At 40.1% G+C, this 23,073-nt stretch overlaps 1 protein-coding gene and 1 long non-coding RNA gene across 2 annotated transcripts; both read right to left on the reverse strand.

Moving 5' to 3' along the window:
- Positions 1–7,681: 7,681 nt before the first annotated feature.
- Positions 7,682–10,401, reverse strand: LOC135473306 (uncharacterized). Its single transcript, XM_064753153.1, has 3 exons — positions 9,159–10,401; positions 7,994–8,663; positions 7,682–7,701 (listed from the first exon to the last, which is right to left on the reverse strand). The coding sequence occupies exons 1-3, from the start codon at positions 9,279–9,281 to the stop codon at positions 7,682–7,684; spliced, it is 813 nt and encodes a 270-aa protein (XP_064609223.1). The 5' UTR covers positions 9,282–10,401.
- A 6,003-nt stretch (positions 10,402–16,404) lies between these two features.
- On the reverse strand, positions 16,405–23,068 carry LOC135472882 (uncharacterized). The gene is made up of 3 exons (XR_010444563.1): positions 22,848–23,068; positions 17,971–18,098; positions 16,405–16,422 (listed from the first exon to the last, which is right to left on the reverse strand). It is a non-coding gene; the product is annotated as an uncharacterized LOC135472882 (long non-coding RNA).
- Positions 23,069–23,073: the final 5 nt, after the last annotated feature.

The following is a 23,073-nucleotide window of genomic DNA, read 5'->3' on the forward strand; positions in this document are numbered from 1 at the left end:
TAGGAATGTTCGAGGATACGAGAAGCAGAGTTTGTTTTCATTCGCTTTAAGTTTAAACAAGAACCCACATGGTGCGCATGCGCCGGCGAATTTACAGGGGCCCTTCCTGAGAATGGGAGAGGGGTGGTGGTGCCCAAAACCTTTAAAAGTGGGAAGTGTGTGTGTGTGGGAAGGGGGGGGGGGCAGCATATGTTCTGGCATAACTATTTTACACCACACCACAGTGGAAGCTCATTGCTTTATTCACTGTTTTCAGCCGGATATTAAAGCATTTCTTTTAGTTTGTTAAAACAGATTAAAGTACTGTAATTTTATCGGTCAGATATTTTAGCCTCGGGGGGAAAAGCGTTCATGTCATCATGTCGTCATGGCATCTCAATTTTTGTAATTTGCAAAACTGGGCTATGTAACTAAGCATTCAAACGGAGTTAATTCTCACGTCTGTTAATTCCTCCGGAAGGCCTCTTAGCCTCCAGCACTCAGCAAAACAGTGAAGTATTTGCCCTTTTTTTATGGCATATTTCCAGAAAGGCGATAATACTTACAAACGATGCTAATGTATTATGAAGCGATGCTTGCATGTTTTCTAACACAAGGAACGTAAGAATATACATGTCGAGTTTACCTAGGTTTTTTTTATCATAATACTGGATATGAATTCCCTTCTGGGTGGCCCCTGGACCCTAGCCTATAATTGACTAGGATAGTCGTTCCACTTGCTCATGTATGACCCCACCACCTCTCCACCTAGCTGCTTACAGGCCCGATTACTCTGGGAAATGTATAAGAAACATTGTTCAGTTTATTCGCATGCGCTAAAAGAGTAAATATTTCACAACTCACATAGCGCGTATTGGTATTTCAACGGAAAGTGAGTATACATATGTCAAGAATGGAAGCCATCCGAAAACTAAATTTGTGCTAAAATACACAGTAGCCTATAGGCCTTCTTCATCGTAGCCTTGAGGATGGATATTTTTGGTCTTAAAACGTGCGTACTAGCATCGCTATATAGGGTCCAAGAGCTTTCGGGGCCTTGGCGGCCACTGAACCCTCGCCTCATTGGTCGGGATAATGACCCCCCCCCCCCACTCCCACCCCCACCCCCACCCCCACTTTTCATTTGCTTCCTACGCCCCTGCAGTTGTATGCGGCATGAAGATGTGTCCTTCACAGCTGATGCTTAGGATTGTGGGCTGCATTTTGAGCATTTCTTACTGATGTTCTAAAGGTACGACAGTTTGCCTGTACATCATAGTACCCAGTAAGTTCTCCGTGAGTTTAACTGATCTGGCAAGCATCCGATAAATGACGAAAAGCATCTGGAATATTTCGTTTACCCAGGTCGGCAGGTGTCGAACAGCTACCAGTTATTCAGTCAAAAAAGTTACCAAGAAGTATGGATCTTTAGAATTCCTTCCTGTGGACTTTTTAGTTTTGAGTTTGCCCAAATATTTGAAGATGTATCCGTATTAGTGGACTTACACGTGTAACCAGAACACGTGCAAGTTCAAGGTTTAGGGACATGGGAGAAAATAAAAACGGCAAGAGTCAGCTGTTTTTTACTTAGCATTGAAACCAGAAACAGAAGTGTAAGCTCATGAACACCGGATGTCATATAGTAATGACCAAAACACTCCCCGGGTTCTGTAGACAAAATCAGCCAACATACACAGCTAGCTTGCATGGTTCGTGGTCATGCGTGATTAAATGTCCAATTGTCACTAATATGTGTAAGTTTTGATACTCATTTCCATACTTAATGCAGGTGATTAGTAAGTCAAGAAAGTGACATCGCTTGGAATTTATTTCAAACTGCTCTGCCTAAAGCATAGCGCACACGGACAATTACCATTTGTTGTTGATTTTCAGATCCCGGTGTCAAATGATCTGGAATATCGGTAATAGCGGCGAAAGACGGTCACATGGCATATGTTCAAGTTCATGTCACCCCAAAAAGTTGAGTCACAGCTTCCATTTTATATGCACCCCCATGACATATCCACAGACACTGATTGACTGATGTTGACGACAACGATATTACAAGATCCAGATTGTTCGCACACGAGCAAAATATGGTGCCCGGCTCATTTGATTCTGGATTTTTTGTTGTCCAATATAAAACAAGCTGAATCTTTGGATCAAGTGTTCCAGATTCAGGAATTCTTGTCATGGTTATCAGCACGCGGGTGAATCTCGTTTTCGACAACAAATGTTATGTGTGCGAGTGCTTACCTACAAGCAAGTTACCCCTTGAAAGACAATTATGATTATATCATCACTTTGCTTTGACACAATGATGGTAATTACACCAATACAAGATTTCATGAACTCTCTGACTGCGTCACAAATTCAATAAACCTACTGTTCAGTGCTGCATGCCATGGATCGATTGATTGATTGTTACCATACGCGAGAATATTTCATACGGTATATACGTGAGCGGTCTATGGGTGGGGGAAACCATGAACCGTAGGAACAATGGGGGCTGGGAAACATGCAACGACCGGCATTGACCAATGGAAAGCCGGGAGGTGAATGTATTAAACTATGTTTTAAAAATATCATCGTCATTGTTTTTTGGATGAAACCCAACATGGTAGCGTTTCAGCACCTACCTGACAATACGCCTAAAGTATAAGGCCATGGGTGCACAAGCTGGAGTTGAGATCCCACCCAACGCCTCATCGACCATTGTTTAGTTGTCTGGTTTGGGACTCGAACTCACGGCGTCAAACGCGGCTCTTAACACCTGTATTTGTTGCCATGAGTAAAACAGTGTCGTGAGAACGCGTTTTAAAATATATATATAAAAAACATTTTAAAAGGAGTATCGGAACTACTGCTCGTGACAGGAAATGACAGACAAAGTAGTTTGCAAATTTGTTTGCTGTTTGTCGAACACGGAGACCTCTTTAAGTCAGTATTTAAGTCACAATCATTTTTTAAAATGACAAACCAATATTTTGAGCAATGTTTCAGTTTATGACTTACTTTTGACCAATCCTCAGTTTTCGATCTTCGGGATATTGGCTTAAGTCCACAGCTTTGAGACCGGCCCGGATAGCACAGTTGGTAGAGCGTCCGCTTCGGGACCGGTAGATCCAGGATCAATCCTTGGTCAAGACTTTAAAAGAGGAAGTTGTAACTTGGCTTGGCGTTCAGCATGAAGGGGATAGTGCAACGACTGGTTGACCCGTATCAGTATAATGGCTCGGGCGGGGCGGCTTACTTGCCTTCGGTAAGTCGTCTCAGTGATGCAGCACTAAATAAAAGAGCGGTGGAAATCCGTCCTGCAACAAGGAGGCACATTACACGTGCATGCACCCTAATGATTCCTTCGTCGTCATATGACTGAAAAATTGTTGAGTACGACGTTAAACCCCAAGCACTCACTCACAGCTTTGAGTAGTTTCTGTCCACGAACGAAAACGCACTCGTACAACAGTGGCTGCTTGAACGAGACGTAGAACATGGATCGTGTTTATCACGTTTGTGTGATGTGCGTTTGCTTGAGATTGTAAATATCATCTTTATTTTCTGCACGAACATTTTCAATACAGCCATATAGCTGTAGGGGCCTCCGTGGTCTAGTTATTAGCGTGCTAGTGCAGCATGTGGAGTCTGGAACTTCTCGCCAATGCTGTCGCGGTCAGTTCAAGTTCAGCTCACGCCAGCTTCCTCTCCGGTCGTACGTGAAGGTGTTAGCAACATGCGGATAGTCGTGGACTTCTCCCGGGCTGGGTCTGGTTTCCCCCCATAATAATGTTGGCCGCCGTCGTATAAGTGAAGTATTCTTCAGTAGGGCGTAAAACAACAATCAAGTAATTAAATAAATAAATAAAACAAGTAAACCGCATAGCTGTAAGTAATCTTTCTTTTAAGGCTTTGCCTATCCTTAAACCCGAAGGATTGGGCCTTCGGCTGACTTCAGTTAAGTAAACCTGAGTAACTTCAATTCTACACGGGCTGTCTTGACTGACAGTTTTGGATCACACCACGGGGTTCTGTAGGTGAAAAGATTACCCGATTTGCTTTCAGATATAATTAAAAATACACTGACCATGCACAAGCCATGGCCTGATAACTGAAGAGTTGTCACTTTTGACGGTCTGTTCTCTAAGAATTGCACGGTTCTTGGACAAAAATTAACATATTATTTTACTCTTTGATTGACAGCAGGGTCTGCAAACTCCAGAGCGGAAGAACTAACTAGCAAAATTATATGACTACACATGCAAGAAAAAATAGGTAATACTTCATGGTAGGATTATTTTGGAGCAGAAACTTTAATAATTGTCAGGTGTTATTTAGGACCCAAAGTTAAAAATAACAAGACCATGTGTTCTGGTTATAATTTTACTCGGTTCATAACAGCTCTGGCATTCTCGGGCTCTGTGGACAACGTAACGAAGGAGCGGCGAGTGTAGAAGTTGATATGTCTGTTCACACATTTAAACTATTATACATGCAGTCGATTGTACTTTCATCTTTACATGGTGCCATATAGGCACACTTTTGGCTAGCGACGATCAGCTCTGTATGTCGCCATTTTAGTCTTTTGGTCGATGGATTCGCAAAATAATTGACATTCTCTGTTTTAACCTGAACCATAAACTTCACCGTGCAAGCTGACTGAGATTTTTTGAGATATCCCTAATCAGCGTTTGTTAAGACAATGTTGGGCTACAATGAGCACTAAAATATGTAATGCTACATGTAAAAACCAACGCCATCTAATATCGTAAAATCACTACTCCCCCCCTTCCATGTTGAAGATTCTACACCTCGTTCATTCAAACTCTGGAAGTAAAGAGATGGACATAATTGTCAAAACCCCAAGTAACTGAACTACGATGGATAGATTTTCCTTCTCGTTCGTGTTAAATGTGCGATTTCAATATTTCGAATGTGAACAGTTTTGGCTCAGCGAGAACTTCATATTCTGAGACTTAGTTTTTCATCATTTTTGTGGTCAGTTCCAGACGGCGTCACCATAAAGTAGGCCAGTCCGGATGTATCAGCCAATCAAAGTATACTGACCCGTCAGTGATAGGCTCATTAAATCCCCTTACCATGCCGATTTATAATATAATTAAAGACAGCATGGAGAATAAAACCAGAGCAGCGAGGACAGTGTGTGACAGCTGGCAAATGGCCACACGTAACTTATGAACTCTCAAGTATGACTTAGACTGTAAACCTGCCAAACATAATATAGGCAATCAGTATAATGACATACACTTTGGGATTGTTTCTTTTAGTATTTTTTTTGGAAACATTTTAACTTTCTTGTTGACTGTATTCTGAATTGTCCATGGTCTCATAACGGTCCTCAATCGCCTGTAACACTTTCAGAAGGGGTTTGGCATTATAGGGAAACAGCCCCGCTAAGCTAAGGCGTTCCAGTCCAAACCGAAGTCTAATTAAGGTGCTCATGATTTGGTCCACAACTGTGTCACACATACTGGTATCAACTGAGTCTAAACTCACAACATAGTGGTCTGACAGCACTGGGCTTTCAGTAGAGGACTCCATATCCATATCCATCTCCATGGATAATGAACTCTCTGGTGAAGCTGATGTATTTCTTGACAGTTCAATTGAATGGTCAGTTTTGTTAATGTTTGAATTCAGTGCCTTACTATCTAATTTCTTCTCAGTAATTTGCATATCCTTCCTGAAGCCAGAGAGTATTTTATCATCGGTGGGCAAGTCATTGGCCGGCTCCCTGTAATCGTAAATCAATTGTTGGGCTGATGGGTTTGAGGAGCATCTAGTCAAAAGATCATGTCGTGTTTGTAAAGTGCCCTCAGATGGGCTTGTTGGACTGTCTGTTGCAAGCTTGTTTTCTAATAGTGTGCTTGATTCTGGTGCCGTCATCCCTGGAGGTAAGCTGGTGGATGACAATTTTGTTGGCAGAACGTCTGTTGCAAGCTTTTGTCCTGGATGTATGCTTGTTTCTAGTGGATTCATCTTTGGTAGTGTCCCCAATGCTGTCACACCTCGATTTTCTAAACTGGATGAACACATAAACCTTGGTTCCACACCTTTGCAGTCGTCCACAGGACTAGCGGAAGTTTTGCAATGGACCTCTCTCTGACCTTCACCATAGTTTATGGTCTGATTCAGCCCCGTTGCATCTGGACTGGGTTCACTATGGGCTTTCACAAAGTCTTGCCAGTTGCCATGGACAAGCTTCAAATACCTTAACAGAAAAAGGAGGAACTGTGTCTCTGGGGAAGATAAGAGATCCACCAGCACTGTGTGGTCGTGTGACATCATCTCCAGGAACTGCCGGAAACAGTGGTGTACATTAAAGCCTTTCGCTAAATACGATGCTTCAGCACTGTCTTCTACCTTCCTGCTCACAAAATAAGCATTCAATTCAAATTTGAATTTGGAATTTGTCTGGCTTTGTGAAATCGGATTCTCTGTCATTCACAGATTTAACAACACAATCTCCCAAAACGTAACGAGTGCAATTGGCAGAAAATTAACAGTTTTGCTATAATAACAGGTATGGTGTAATGTAAGATCATTTCAATCAATAACAGTAGCAGAAAGACTTTAACAAGTAGTTTTGGATACTACAATTCCCTTACATGTACATGGCAGCAATCAATTTCATACGTGGTAGAAACCAGAGTGACCAGAGTAAACAACCTGCCTTTGGCAAGTAAATGATGAACTTGCCAACATGTGATGCGCAGATCTTCACCAGCAGATCAAGCACAATGAGCATGCTAAATAGGTGTGAGGCAACTGATCTCCAACAAAACCACCTAAATTGTCCAACAAGCACCGTTGACCGACAACAGTCGGGGGAGTAAAATTTTTACTTTATTTTACTGTAATTCTTGAACCCTTTTGCCTGTTTGCAAGGTGTTTATTAAACCACATTCTGAAAGCATTATTCTGTGTTGACTGATAAAATTATACTTTTTTTCTGAAGCCCTGTATCTGGCCAATCTAACCAATGTAGTTTTGTCTCCAAAATCAAATTAAAAATGTGCTTGAATTCCACTGAAAGTTCCTCTTTCACATGCCAAAAGGTTGAGGAATTAGGGTAATCTATTGTATAAATTTCTTCACTTAAACAATGGTGGTCTGTTTCACGGGTGGAGGAATCCGGATTGTTCCGTGGGCTGAAGCAATTCAAAGACAATCATCTCTAACTAACTGGCCATGACCCACTTGATGATGGAAACATGTACAAACAATGTAAGTTTAGAAAATTATGAGTCTTGACTAAGGACTGAAGACAAAATCTCTCACCTCTCACACATACACTGCACTAATACCAAAGTGATCACTCACTAATTACCTGTGTAGGAGGTAGACATGGATGTCCAGGACAAAGAGCAAGGCTGAGACCCAGTCATCATCCTGTTCAGAGAAGAGGTCCTTAAGCCAAGAAGCTGAAGGTGTAGCTCCTGTACCACACACCAAAAACTCACACACAGACTCCAGTAACCCAGTCCAGTCACCTGCAAATAGGTGAAAACACTGCTCTGATGATTAAACAATGGCCTACCTGTTTACATCTTTGGTGAAGAAATATTCCATTTGGCAACAGCTCAGCCCCATATTTTCATTATCTACATGTAAATCAAATATATGTAACGTGATGTGTGGCTACAATTCAGAAGATTTTCATTATTATTAACCTATGCTATTTTCAAGCTTCTCTAATATATTCTAGAATTTGCAACAACAGACCCTAAATGTAGGTGTACCATAGAAGGTATACTTTTTCTATCCCTAAGGGCGCTAACAGTTTGAAAGGGTCAGTTTTTCTTTACTTTTGCCTATAATGGAAACCTTCTTTTGCCAATATGTGTATTTGGTGGGGCAGAATTCAGGTATATGTATAACTCAAGATTAACCTTGACATGTATCATTTCAGTATTGTTAAAAGTATCCCAAATTCTTGTAATCTGATATAAGCACTCTAAACATGTCTTTGTACAGGCCTGGCACTGATTCTTACCTTCATTGCGATGTTTGGCTAAGGTAAAACTAATAGTTCTCAGACAGAGAAGGGCAAGCTTTCTTCTGAAGAGGATATCAGTGCTGTAAGTGTGTTGAGGAGCATGGTCAGTCAGTGTCCAGCCAAAAACTGCACTGCCCTCCCTGCACACAGCTTCTGATAGCCTACCAGCCTGTATCCAGTCAACCACTTGGTCAGCAATCTCGTAACTGTAAAAACGACCGTCTGACTTGTCTCTTCTATCCTCCATTTCAAATGCCATCAGTTTGTTCAGTAAACCTACAGTCTTCAGTCTAACATAACCCTTAGTCTTGGCACACGTAACATATTGCAACAAGATTGAAGTTGCTTTTCTATCCTCCTCCACACACCAGGCAGCTGCTACAGGGACGTTCAAGACTTTCTTCCACAAGGACAAGAATGCGAATAAGGCAACAGGGCTGATTTGAGAATCTGGAGGTTGGAGGAAGCGAGAGGTTAAGCTGATCCAGTGCTCTTGCAGGGAATCCACACAGATCCTTTTCACCTCTTCGGTGGTGCTGCCAAAGAGATGTTGGAACAGGTCCAGAATACTAGCTGCCCTCCAACTGGTTTCTCCCTCTGCATGCCTGTCTTCAACAGAACCCAATTCCTGCACAAGCTTTTCCAGGAAATTCCGTAACTCCTCTGCCTACAAATATACAGCCTTCGTATATACATATGATCAGGGTGAAAAAAAAAAAAGGACAAAAAATATCAAATACAAAACCCACTCGCTAAAAATCAAAAGCATGAGACTGATGAGAGCCAGCGAGTCAGACAAAGTGTTCCGTGAAACAAGGAACTTCAACCTCAGATCACGGCAAACGCAGTTCAAGATTAGTACAAAAGAGTATACAGCAATTTTTTGACCAATTTCTTAATATACCGGTAATTGTTAATAAAGGGAGGTAATTCAACCATGTTGAGGCCTCAGTGGTGTTTGCTCTCTCAATATACTCCTAGAGTTTCACGTGGAATACAGAAAGCAGGTAATGCTGATTAAATGCAAAGCAGATAATACAAATGGTCAAGCAAACTACGCAAGCTCCAATGAAATAATACGCAAATATCTATGAATATGGCTGTGGTACCTTGTGATATCAACAAATGAAAACAAGAATTCAAATCAGATAATCAGACTTACCCGAATTGCATCAGCAGTAACACTGCTAAGTACACATTTACAAGTGGCATAGGCAAGATACTGGTTCCCTTTCAATAGACACCATTCCTGTACATATGAATCGGGGAAATACACAGATATCATTCGAAAAGTACATTAAGTACACAAAAACAAAAATCATAATCAAAAAAAAGGAAGAAGAACATCTGAAGGTTTAGATGGCAAAAATATCAAAATTTTTATGAGTCAATTTTTAAGACAAATCACACCAATTTGTATTTACAAATTAGTGTTGGCCTTTAATGGTAATACAATCTCAATGGTCTTCAGAAGATGATAAACTTTAATTCCTCAACCTTTTCGCACGATTAAGAGCTCTTGCAATTAATGCACATTTTTAATTTCATTTTGGAAACAAAACTAGATTAGTTGGATTGACCAATTTCAGTCTTCAAAAAAAAAAGTATAATTTCAGCAGTCCACACAGAATAATGCCTTCATAACATGCTTGAATAAACACCCTGCAAACATGTGAAAAGGTTGAAGAATTGCAATAACTGACATATTACCCCTACTAAGGAAGTTTTTCTAGCCTCTATTTGTCAGTCACTGATTTAGGTGAAATTGTCATCAAACCACTAGATATATTACATTTTGGTAGTGGATCCTGGAATTTTATACATAATTCTTCATCATTTCAACTTAGGACACAAATGCATATTGCTTAGCAGAGTCCCTTTGCTAGAGCTCATAATACATCTACTGGTAGTTGTGTTTTAATGAAGATATTCAGACATTTTGCTGTGGCAAACGTTTGCGCTCTTGGAATGTCTTTTTAACACCAATCAAAGTAAATAAATAAGCATTAAATTAGTCTATTTACCATAGCCTGTGTCATGCCATGACAGCTATGAAAGTCATCAGAGCTTAGTTCACCTTGGGTCAAGGTCATATTGAGAGTGGTCACTGCCAGCAGTAACATACAGTCCACACAGGCATGGTCAGACAAAGGCAAGGCTTGGGACTCAGTGGACAGTGATGCCTGGTCATTCTGTGAGACCATTCGTCCACACACAGAACATTTGTGAGGGCAGGTGTTACAGCCGACATGTCCCCATTTACACGTGGTCAAGAACAGAATGGTCTGAGTCATATCATGTACTGTCTGACTGTCTGACTGACTGTGTGTTTCACTGTCTGATTGGAAGCCAGAAGAGGACAGGTTTTGCTGACACTTCTTGACATAAGCCCATCTCTTACTCAATTCACCACAAAATCCCCCATCTACAAGAAACAATACAGGAAATTCAGTAAGTCTACTTCGAATCATGCCAAATTTACTGTTACCTGTATTAACATCTAGGAACTTGCTCATTCAGAGCAGATTAAAGAAATTAAACTGAATTCACTTTGGCAGTTGTAAAGTTTAAGTGGATGCAATTGTTTGTCATTAGCCAAATGTTCATTATTACCGTTAAAAGCAGATTCTTCACCTAACTGATACAGTATCATCTACTAGTACCTTAATCTGAGTGAGTACGCTGACTGCTGCTTAAAGAATTCTTCACTTAACTGATACAGTATCACCTACTAGTACCTTAATCTGAGTGAGTACGCTGACTGCTGCTTAAAGAATTCTTCACTTAACTGATACAGTATCATCTACTAGTACCTTAATCTGAGTGAGTACGCTGACTGCTGCTTAAAGAATTCTTCACTTAACTGATACAGTATCATCTACTAGTACCTTAATCTGAGTGAGTACGCTGACTGCTGCTTAAAGAATTCTTCACTTAACTGATACATTATCATCTACTAGTACCTTAATCTGAGTGAGTACGCTGACTGCTGCTTAAAGAATTCTTCACTTAACTGATACAGTATCATCTACTAGTACCTTAATCTGAGTGAGTACGCTGACTGCTGCTTAAAGAATTCTTCACTTAACTGATACAGTATCATCTACTAGTACCTTAATCTGAGTGAGTACGCTGACTGCTGCTTAAAGAATTCTTCACCTAACTGATACAGTATCATCTACTAGTATCTTAATCTGAGTGAGTACGCTGACTGCTCCTTAAAGAATTCTTCACCTAACTGATACAGTATCATCTACTAGTATCTTAATCTGAGTGAGTACGCTGACTGCTGCTTAAAGAATTCTTCACCTAACTGATACAGTATCATCTACTAGTATCTTAATCTGAGTGAGTACGCTGACTGCTGCTTAAAGAATTTTTGGGAACGCCAAATTCATGACTGCTCAACCTAAAAGTCGCATCCAAATATTCTTAAACGAGCAGTCAGTGTACGCGGACTGCAATACCTCACGTACAAAAACAGCCAGCGGCAGTTGTAATAACTTGGGTGACCAATTTGTCAATGAGTTCCTTCTCAGATGTTCATTGTGAAAAGCTGCTTCTTCAATGAATCGACGTCACTTTACCACGTGACGCCACTCTCAAGCTTAAAATTCCCGATAATCGGTGTAACATTCAAACTTGCCGCTATACCAATATGAAAAACCATATATATAATTTATGCGCACCACAGAGTGTCCAGTTTTCGATGACAATCAAGATATGATTATGACACAAATGACCTATTCCCGTAACTGTACTATGCATAGATGTGCCTCTTATTAACAACTTTCACGATATTATTTACTTTAATCTGTAAAGTATTTGCTAATGTTACCTGACACCTTCAGTCGCTTTGCCAGCATGCTGTGCGCAAACCACCGCTGACATCACCACAGGCATTTGTCACTGAGAGTTATGTCCCCTTGACCAAATTTGAAACCGCAGAGGGCCCTGGCAGGGAGCTTTCGTTCAGCGTTTTAGTTGAAGTTTGTCGTCACCACAATTTTCACGACAGACAACCTGTAGAGAGCTATCTGCTTTACTCTCTTTCTATATATATATCAAATAAGACATGTAAATCCCAATACATGTACCGGTATACAAGCTCATATGGTACATATCCTTTCTGGTAGGCCTATCCATTCACTCATCTATGCCATTCTCAGACAAGGAATTTTTCAAGATTTCTCGGCTTGCAATGTTTACGGGGGCCTAAATTAATGACAATATGCGGTGGATATCGCATTCCTTAGCTGGCCTACGTATGACATGTAAACGTCGCTGGTTTACGCCCGGCACTCGATCCGCATGTTATACATTCATTCAAGGCAGATTAGGTGTGGAACCTATGATTTGATAGCTGTTTTCTAGGATCTGCATCTAGCTCTTGCTGTTCTGGAGGTGATAGACAATAAGCGACAAACGTGCTTGTGTGGCCTTTGTCATGTTGAGCTATGTCGCCTGTTTTCATTGCTGTCTAGGTCATGTTGAGCTATGTCGCCTGTTTTGCATTGCTGTCTTTGTCATGTTGAGCTATGTCGCCTGTTTGCATTGCTGTCTAGGTCATGTCGAGCTATGTCGCCTGTTGCATTGCTGTCTTTGTCATGTTGAGCTATGTCACCTGTTTGCATTGCTGTCTTTGTCATGTTGAGCTATGTCGCCTGTTTTGCATTGCTGTCTTTGTCATGTTGAGCTATGTCGCCTGTTTGCATTGCTGTTTTTGTCATGTTGAGCTATACACGCTGTTTTGGATTGCTGCCTTTGTCATGACGGTTTATGAGAAGACTGGCAATGTAGTACACGTGACTTGCCAGAGAGCAAAAGTGGGTCAAGAACTGACCCAAGTCACCATTGCGAGGGAAATGTATTTATTTATTTATTTATTTATTTATTTGATTGGTGATTTACGCCGTACTCGAGAATATTTCACTTGTACGACGGCGACCAGAATTATGTTGGGAGAAAACCGGGCCGAGCCCGACGGAAACCTCCCTCCATCAATGGTATACGTAGATATGTCAGAGTCAAATACACGCACGGTACGCGGTCATTCACAACAGAAACAATACGTTTATTAGTATGTATGTATGTATGTATGTATGTATGTATGTATGTATGGATGGATGGATGGATGTATGTATGTATGGATGGATGGATGTATGTATGTATGTATGGATGTATGGATGTATGTATGTATGTATGTATGGATGGATGGATGGATGGATGGATGGATGGATGGATGCATGCATGCATGCATGTAAGCATGGATGTATGTGTGTATGCATGCATGTGTATGCGTATGCATGCATATATGTGTGTATGCATGCATGTATGTGTGTAAGCATGTATGTATGTTTGCTTGGGGTTTAACGTCGTGGTTTATTCGTACATAATATACATGTAGCCATTGAATGGTTGCAAAATTAACGTTTGTAGTCTCGCGTTCTTTACATGCATTATGGCATAGTTAGTGTGGTCATGAACAAAAAATTATGCGACAATGAAACTTTTCCACCTCTGCAGTGTACATCGTCCAGGCAAGTTTACCCATTTTCATTAGGCATTCAAGCTAGGTACAGAATGCTATTTTTGGTAAAATAAGAAATGGACAAATTAGCTGTCTTTGTTCTTCAAAACTGGAATTTGTCCGCTTTCATGAACATCATTTCTACAGAGCCTAAGAGTTTTGGTCAGCATACAGCTGATCTACTTTCATTTATACGCTTCAAGTAATCTCTTTTATACCCAAAACTATTAAATATGGTTTCTTAGTGATTCTTTGACGTGACGTATAACTAGACAATACAGTACGAATTAGTTTGGTGAATGAAATACAAAAAAGAGGGAAGAATCATCTGCACATTTTCTGTTGATTCTTGTCTCATGATTTATTTACATAAAAAGGTTACCAATAATTCCCTTCGAACGGATCTTCCTTTAGGAAATCGCGCTAAGGTTATGAGCAGAAAGGTTACCCTTTAAAGCCCTTCACAAGAATCTGAATGATGTATATCGAACCCGTCGAGACACCGTAATGATCTGGATTCTCATTTCTCACGGATTCGGGTTGTGTTATTAGCCCTTCTGAATGGAATGGAAATCATGATGAACTGTGCAGGAATGTGCAGGAATATATATATATATATATATATATATATATATATATATATATATATATATATATATATATATATATATATATATATATATATATATATTAATGCCTTTTGATCGTGGAACTCAGCAATACCGAACCCTTGTGGAAATCCCGATAACACTGGCGGAAAGATTGCTCCTGACTGCCCTTCGCGTGGATTTGAATTAGGCTGAACTTAATTCCCTTCTTGACACAACGACATGAACGGATGCCCGGCACACTTGTGTGGGTAACGCTGAACCCTTTGTGGAAGTCGCAATGAGATGCCCTCGATGGTTAACAGCCTTGTTCACATCTGGTTCATGTTTTTCTAATGACGAAGCTACAGACGATGCATTTGTTATCTAGACAGAACGGTTCAGGACTTGTTAGTGTAAGTAAAGTATGTACATGTATCAATATAAACAATGAAGTTTCACTTTCACTTTTTTTCGTTTTGTTTACTCTGTGATACATCAGTATTCACACACACATATTATAACGGGCCTACATGCAGGTCTGACGCATAACAGGCGCGTAAAAACCTACAGATCTCCATGTACGTGCAGGATAATACAGGTTAATGACCTCCCGGGCTATATCTTTATTGTATGGTATTCTATTTGTGCCATGTTTCAACCACCCAAACTCGACGCACCCGTAAACCGAAGTAGTTTCAAAAGTCCACTTATCCTTTTTTGCGTCGAATTTTCACATATTAAAGCCCCATTGCAAGCGCAGCACAATGACCCTGGAGCCTCTCACCAATGTGATCGCTGTGAGTTCAAGTCTAGCTCATGTTGCCCTCCAGTCGTACGTGCTTGGGTAGGTCTTCCAACAACATGTGGATGGTCATGGGTTTCCTAAGGGTTTTGTCCGTTTTCTTTCCGCCGCCATGCTTACCGCCGTCTTATAAGTGAAATATTCTTGAGTGCGGCGTATGGTATAAATGAATAAATAAATCTGGAACTATTTCAAGAAAGCATTGTAATTTTTTCAAACCCAACTGAAAAGTATATACGTACCTGATGATATACCTTTAGTTAAGTAATTTCACTTGAGTAAATTTTATCACTTAGTTCATTATGTTGTTAAAAGACATGCGCTCGTCCAAAATACGCAATAATCTGAAGTGTCCTGTTCGGTCCTGCAAGTCCATCGTAAAGTATTTGGACACCTTAATTTCACAGAAACGGTTACCACGTCAAGTTGGCTTCATGAACTCATGAGCAAACAAACAAAGGTATTTTCTCAGTCAGACTTATAAAAAATCATGTTTGATATTTATTAACAAAATACATTTATGTAAATTTTATACACCTTAAAATATACAAATAAAGTATTTACAGATCAAAGGAGCATATTTATAGAATTTACAGATCAGAGATGCATTGTTTCTGCATGTGTTGCTTTTTTTTCAGGGTAAATCGTAATATAAGTTAGCACTTTTGTCTTCATTTGCCTGTGATAAGAGACAAAAACATCTCATTTTGTAGAGATTAATATTACGCCATACACAAACGTATTTGTTTTAGAAAATATCATACTGGTGCTATATTTGTTTTAGAATCAAATGCGTTTTGCATGAATTTGAAAACAATTAATAAATGCAAGGCTGGGAATGGGCTGAAATTAAAAACGGAGAAATGACAAAGAATTATATATATTTAAAAAATGGGCACAAGCCATTTGTAAGTGTTTCACACTTATATTCTGTGAGTACGCTTTTTGTACGACTATGATTATATGAGTATTAAAGTTATCAATTTAAAAATCAGGTCTATGTTTAAAACCTACACGACTAGGCCCTGTATGGCAATCTGCATACACAACCTATTCACTCACTGTATAACCAGTAACGTATAGCATTGCAAGCATGCCGTGACGTCACTGGTAAGCGTGCCAATCATTTACCCCGCGATTTCATATTTGACTACCTTGCCAATTATGCTTGTTTCAAATCGTAGTTCCGCCACCAAGATCCATGACTAGACGCTCACGCATTCGATCAGGGGAGACAACTGATTTAATAGTACAAATCACAACACCATGTAACGCACTTAGCGTCTTTCCATCGTACTCACAATGTGGGATGGATATGACAGGTATTATCACAGTCTTCGATTGTCAAAATCTGTTGTCGTTCCCATCACAGCCACCGTATATAAACCGCTCACACTCTTTTGTCTTTACATTAAAGAAATAGCGCGGCATGCGTCCTCGGCACTTTCCGGTCCTCTTCGGTAATGAACAGATCTCCGGCAACCTTCCGGTAGCTGGACAACAACTACAACATGGAAACCGCCAAAGTGAAAACATAACACCATACTCACAACCTTCACTCCTGCCCCCACCCACCAATTCAGTAACGACAATGGTCAAAGTTACATAGTACGTGATTTAAACTTTAACAACCTTTTGAACAATGCACACTCTATTCCCATATCGGTATACTGAACAAAGCCCCCTTGAACAGAAAGTTATTTGAACAATTTTCCATTTATTAACAGTGTTACAACATTCTGTATTATCTGCACTAACCATCTGTACTTTTGTATAATCTTCCCCATTTTAAACACTGTTACTTCGTATCTTGTTCCAGTTTAAAACAATGTACCTTCTTGTTTCACGTTTTAAGCTGCTAATTTTTATACCTTATTCTTGTTACTCTTATCATGCTGGCTTTCTTTCCGGCCGTAAGTGGGAAGGTCCTGCCAGCAAACTGCGGATGGTCGTATGTTTTCCCCGGGCTCTGCCCGGTTTCCTCTCATCATAATGCTGGCCGCCGTCGTATAAGTGAAATATTCTTGAGTACGACGTAAAACACTAATCAAATAAATAAATAAATTATTACTCTTATTTTTAACATTGTATCTGTATATCCCTCTTCTTGTTTTTTAAATAGTATTCCTCTACATCCTCTTTCTGCCTTGAAAAGTATCATTTTCCTGTTGTTTAGGCAGCTTTGCCTGTTTCTGTTTCAAACATTCTATTTTTGTATTCTGGATACTGTTTTAAACATTGTATCTTTGCATCCTGTTCCAGTTTTGAACAAAAGGTACATTTGTCCCATATTCCTTTTTGAACATTGTATCTTTGTGTCCTGTTTCCTTTTTAAACAGTAAACTTTTACACCCTGATACCGTTTGAAACAATATGAACAATGTACCTGTATCCTGTTGTGAACAATGTGTTGTATCCTAGTCTTGTTTTTAACAACCTTTTGTATCCTGTTCCTGATTTACAAAGCCTTTTGCATCCTGTTCCTGATTTACACAACCTTTTGCATCCTATTCCTGATTTACACAACCTTTTGCATACTGTTCCTGATTCACACAATCTTTTGCATCCTGTTCCTGATTCACACAGCCTTTTGCATCCTGTTTCTGATTCACACAACCTTTTGCATCCTGTTCCTGACTTACATAACCTTTTGTATCCTGTTCCTGATTCTGTTCCTGATTTACACAACCTTTTGCATCCTGTTCCTGATTTTACACAACCTTTTGTATTCTGCTCTTGATTTGGAACGGCGTACTTTGAATCATGTTCCTGTATTCTTGTTTTAATCCGTTTACATTTGTACCTTGGTACTGCTTTGGCTTGTTCTCTTACCGCTTAGTATTACCACCCCCCCCCCCCCCTCCCCAAATAGGGGGATACTTTGTTTCTTGTTCCTTTCTTCAACATTTTGCACATGCCCAATATACAATATTCTGTAATGACCCCTTCGGTTGTCTAATGGTTGGAGCATCCGCCTCGAAGTAGGAGACACGGGATCAAACCCGGGTTCGGGTTTATAACAAAGGCTTTAAAAAGTGTTGTTGTAACTTACCGGTCTCAGTCAGTTTGCCATGGTTAGCCTCCCCGAACATCGCACTTTTTCTGATTTTGGTAAATATTCTATCGCATTCTCACTTTGAAATTTTTTCGAACTGCTGTCCGCTGAATCTTTTGGAGAGCCTGGAATGAGAACGATTACAATCGGGAATTATATATAAACAGACGATTCGCTGAATTATTAAAAGATGTCAGTCCGAGGTCCATTAGCCTCTTGATCTGCCAAGTGAGATCACTGGTTCAAATTCGTTTTGCTTCTGCGGATTCTGCTGCGGCATTTGAGTTCACAACAAAATTTTGTAAATTTTAACAAATCAGACGCGATTTATTCATATAACCCCAAAAAGGCATCCGTTTTCGACGTCATCCGAACCCTCGTTTGCCTTTTAGCCATATCTGAGCGTGGGGGTACGAGTGAAGCCACTTCATGTTTCCGGGACCCGGCCCGGATAGCACAGTTGGTAGAGCGTCCGCTTCGGAACCGGTAGATCTAGGATCAATCCTTGATCGAGTCACACCTAAGATTTTTAAAAGAAGTTGTACATTCCTCGCTTGTCGTTCAGCATGAAGGGGATAGTGCAAGGGGATTGGTTGACCCGTATCAGTAGAATGGCTCGGGGCGGGGCGGCTTACTTGCCTTCGGTAAGTCGTCTCAGTGAAGCAGCATTAAATGAAAGAGCGGTGGAAATCCGTCCTGAAACAAGGAGGCACATTACACGTACATGCACACTAAGGATTCCTTCGTCGTCATATGACTGAAAAATTGTTGAGTACGACGTTAAACCCCAAGCACTCACTCACTCACACGGTTTCTCTAACATGGCGTATCTCAAGGCCTCGTAAGAATTCACAATTAAAAGTTGATTTATCAAAAACGTCAAAACAAATTGGCAACCTGTGAACGTTAAGGTCTGTTTTCATCCTTCTTCCGAAATAATTCAGGCTAAATTATGTGCTGTCTTTTCTGTTAACGTGTTACGGTTGATGATAGAACTGCATGTATATATAAAATGAGGCCTGTTTTTCGTTCCTTATATGACGACAGAACGATGTCAAACAATCTCTTTCCTTGAATGCCTTAAGATATATTATGTGATGGGATGTCATGGTCCGAGCCGTATAAACAAACCGGAAATCTGCATTATTTGGTCTTACTTAAGACTTGAAAAACTCAGTGATTTTGGCATTTTCCCTTTATTTATACAAACGATCCATATAATTCATGCACTCAAAAACTTCATCTGTTAAAATTAACAGAATTACAGTTGTAGAATGCATCCTGTTATTATAACACAATATTCTGTCATATTCCACATAATACCCTGTCAGTCTAATAGAATCTTTATGTTGAATAAATGGAATATGAGTGTTACATTTTTTAACAAAGCAATCTGCTGCGGTATCAGAATTCATTCTAGCATCACTCAGATAACTGACTTTCTGTTGAAATTAACAGATTAATTTTGGGGGTGTTGTATCATGACTGTAACTGGGTCTGTTGCCAGTTCTGTGTTTTACCCTTTGCTTTCCAGGGAGGCTGCATTATAAATATTCATAGGGATTATTTTGCATGGGACCGCCGAGAAAACGTTAAACACCTCACGTCTCTCTCAGGGAAATCAAGATGTGAGCCAAAAAATACCTTGGTTACGATATACATTTAATTAAATCCAAGTCAGATATGGTTTAATAAATTTTATTTGACAATATAACTACACAGTTAGAGAGCCGAAACTTTCAATTTCTTTTTTTGGTATAGCATAGATATAGGTAACCGGACCAGTAATTGTATGTGAGCCGGATGAAAGGCGTGCTGAACACAAAACACGCTGTGCTGTCACAAAGAGGTGATATGTATACACATGTTAGCATTTGACAAACAAACAATGCCTGGCAGGAAGAAGACGGCAAGAGCACAGTTTGTGAATGAATGAGGGAAACCCGGGCACATGAAAGGTACGCGCGGGGAAGGAACGGACAATCGACGGGAGCGATTAAGCCGTGTCAATATTCAGTGCTGGTTTAATGGTTGTATGGCCATGTGCTCTGCGGTTAGAGGGTGAGGGGGACAGAGCGGGACACAGGGGCACGGGGAGACGTGTGTAACAATGGGGTGAAGCCGCGCCAGGTACCCAGTGAGGGACACTCCCCTGGGCCGAGACGGCCGTACTGGGCAGGGCGACAGGACTATCGTGGACCTTCTCCTTGCGCGCGGATGTCATTATCAACACGGCTTTTCACGCTCGCAGCGCAGGAAAAACACAGGCGGAGCTGTCGGCATACTATTTTATGTATTTACCATTAAACCTAGTTTAACCTTTTTGCTATGGGGTGTAGAATCGGTAAACAGTCAGCCCGTGTGGGCAGGCACATGCGATCCGGCACCGACTTGTACCGACTTCATAACAAACAGTTAAATGAACATCAGCAGATTATAACTACTAATATTGTCACATCAATGTCATCCACCTGTCACCTTATACACCCGTTAACACCAGAATATGAACTGAGGACCTGGCATATCTTATACGCGCAAGGCACAACTGGATGGTGAAATACGACATATAGGATGACATTTAAGTGCTGTTTCTTTTTTTATTTTTATAAACATGTACTGTAATTGTCAAGAGAAATATATACACTATACATGTATCTATATATTTTATAGATGCAGAGATTTATAAACTATTATACGTTGTCATAGGCAGAGAGCTATACGAGTATTCTATTTAGGCCAATATGGATTTGATGCTAAAATGACGAGACATTTTGCACGATATATGCGACAATAAGTCACCGTGAGAGTTGACGAAAACCATTGTGTTATATTGGGCGCTATAGGAACCGTCAAATCGACTGTATTCAGCGAAAGATGAATTTGAACTCGCGCCTCCATTAAGTTGTTGTCTGCCTGGTCAGCATAATTAAAAGCATGAGTATATCTCTGATTTAATTTAGACAATGCATTTCGGCCAAAGTGGAGCTGAAACAGTTCACCAGCACAATTAGAAGTTTCACTATATAGATCGAATTTAGCAGATCGACATTAATTAAATAAATTGAACTATATATAGTGTTTAAAATTATTGTGAATAGTTTAAAACGAACTTTTTGTTAATATTTATCACAAGGAAATTTATATTAATCACCTCTAGACTACTATAACAGCACATATATAGGAAAAATAAATGCATGCTTTGAAATATTTACATGCACTTAAACCGCCGACCCTTGGGAAGTTACTGGTGAACTTTTCTCCCGTGTGAAGATATGCCCACGATACACTGACGGAAGACATCTTCATCAATGAGTGTTACAATGTATACACGACCGCGTACCAAGGCCGCACTGGCTGGGTTTGAACATTTTGAAAATGTCCAATAGCTATATACATTTATTTCATGTATTTGACTGTATGAAGTTTTACACCGAACTCAAGAGTATGTCAATTATACACGACGGCGACCAACATTATGATGGGAGAAAACCAGACAGAGCGCAGGGGAATCCACGACCATGCAGAGGTTTCCTGGAAAACCTTCCCACGTATACGACCGGGGAGGAAGCTAGTATGAGCTGGACTTGAACTCACGCTATACGTGTAAGCCCACATATGCATAATATGTATGTGTAAAGAAAGGTAAACGTCTTTCCGTTGCAAAGGCAAGTTTACACACAGCGTGTTCACGACAATTTTCATCCTCCGTGAACGAGGGTCAATGGTCAGAAATGATAATTAAGAATTGGCTTATACACGAATATATTGATAGCTACCATGCACCTACATATAGGGTCCTGTACCTGCGATTATATTACATCAATGTTACAGCTTAATTACCAGTTAACATATAAGGGGCTGGTCGAAATGCCTATCCTACAAAATGTTAATCTGTTTAGCGAGAGCACGTCTGTTTGATGAGGAGCAGCGACGGCTCACGGCCTCCAGGTCGGGAAGTCCCCGACCGGCCAGTTGCAGTGGAGGCCAGCGCTCGGCTGTACTCGCCTGCACCCGACAATCGCACCGACGGCACAAGCCGTCCATGGCCTTTTCTTTCCCACACAATCCACCATGTTTTATCAGCGTACGACTGATAGTACCGCTTCGTGTCATTCGCCTGTCGGAACGTCATCTGGCATGACATTGTTTCAATCACCGCCTATTTAAGCCATTTCCTAAATGGGTCTGTTTGCATCCGTACATACATCTAGTTTAAAACGCACTTGTCGTATCTTGCTAACGCACGCACGCTTTAAATACGTGTCGAGGCGCGGTTTGAGACTGGAAAGAACGAGATAATAGCTGGGTTTTAAACTTCTGTTAGGTATACACACATAATTCTTACTTCTACCTGGTTAATTAATGTAGGCCTATTTCAGTTTTAAATAAAATGACATGGCTATTTTATAACATTTTAAATTTTAATACAGGGTGTGACATATGTTTTGATTAACACCGCTATCCCATTCACGACCATTACTAATTGTTAAAATATTAATTTTCACTGTTCATTAAATAAAATCTATATAAATACATATCCAATAAACAATTAATAGCGAATAAAATAATAATTTTAAGAAAAAAAAAATCAATCTATCTATTAATATTAAATCCAGCTCAACTAATACCCTATTTAATAATGAAAGTATTGTTACACCTGGTGTAATGAACTGTGTATAATTCATATTGATCAGAAGCAAACAATTAAAAGAAACATTAGCACTATGTATAGCGGCGATTAATTGATATATACATTCCATGCAAGATGTAACAATAAAATCCCCTTCGACTTTGCACATTTGTTATTAAGCCTTTTTTTATATATCAAACTTAACGCATGACCATGTGGGTCTGTTAAGTCACTTGTAGCTTACCTAATGCTGATACGTTCTTCAACTTGGCCTCCTCAGCATCTTGTTGTTTAATTATGTCCTCGCTTTGGTAAATCAGTCGGTGATCGGTGGATTTTTCTTTAACACTCAGCGTGGGCACCAAACAACAGAGCAAGAATAGACAGAGTCCAGATGTGAACGTCATATTGTCCCCATCTGTCTTGTCTAAGTCACCTGAGCCAATATATACCCCACCTGTCCTTCTCCC

The sequence above is a fragment of the Liolophura sinensis genome, chromosome 8 (assembly GCF_032854445.1).
Source record: "Liolophura sinensis isolate JHLJ2023 chromosome 8, CUHK_Ljap_v2, whole genome shotgun sequence".
In the NCBI taxonomy this organism is placed as follows: Eukaryota; Metazoa; Mollusca; class Polyplacophora; order Chitonida; family Chitonidae; genus Liolophura; species Liolophura sinensis.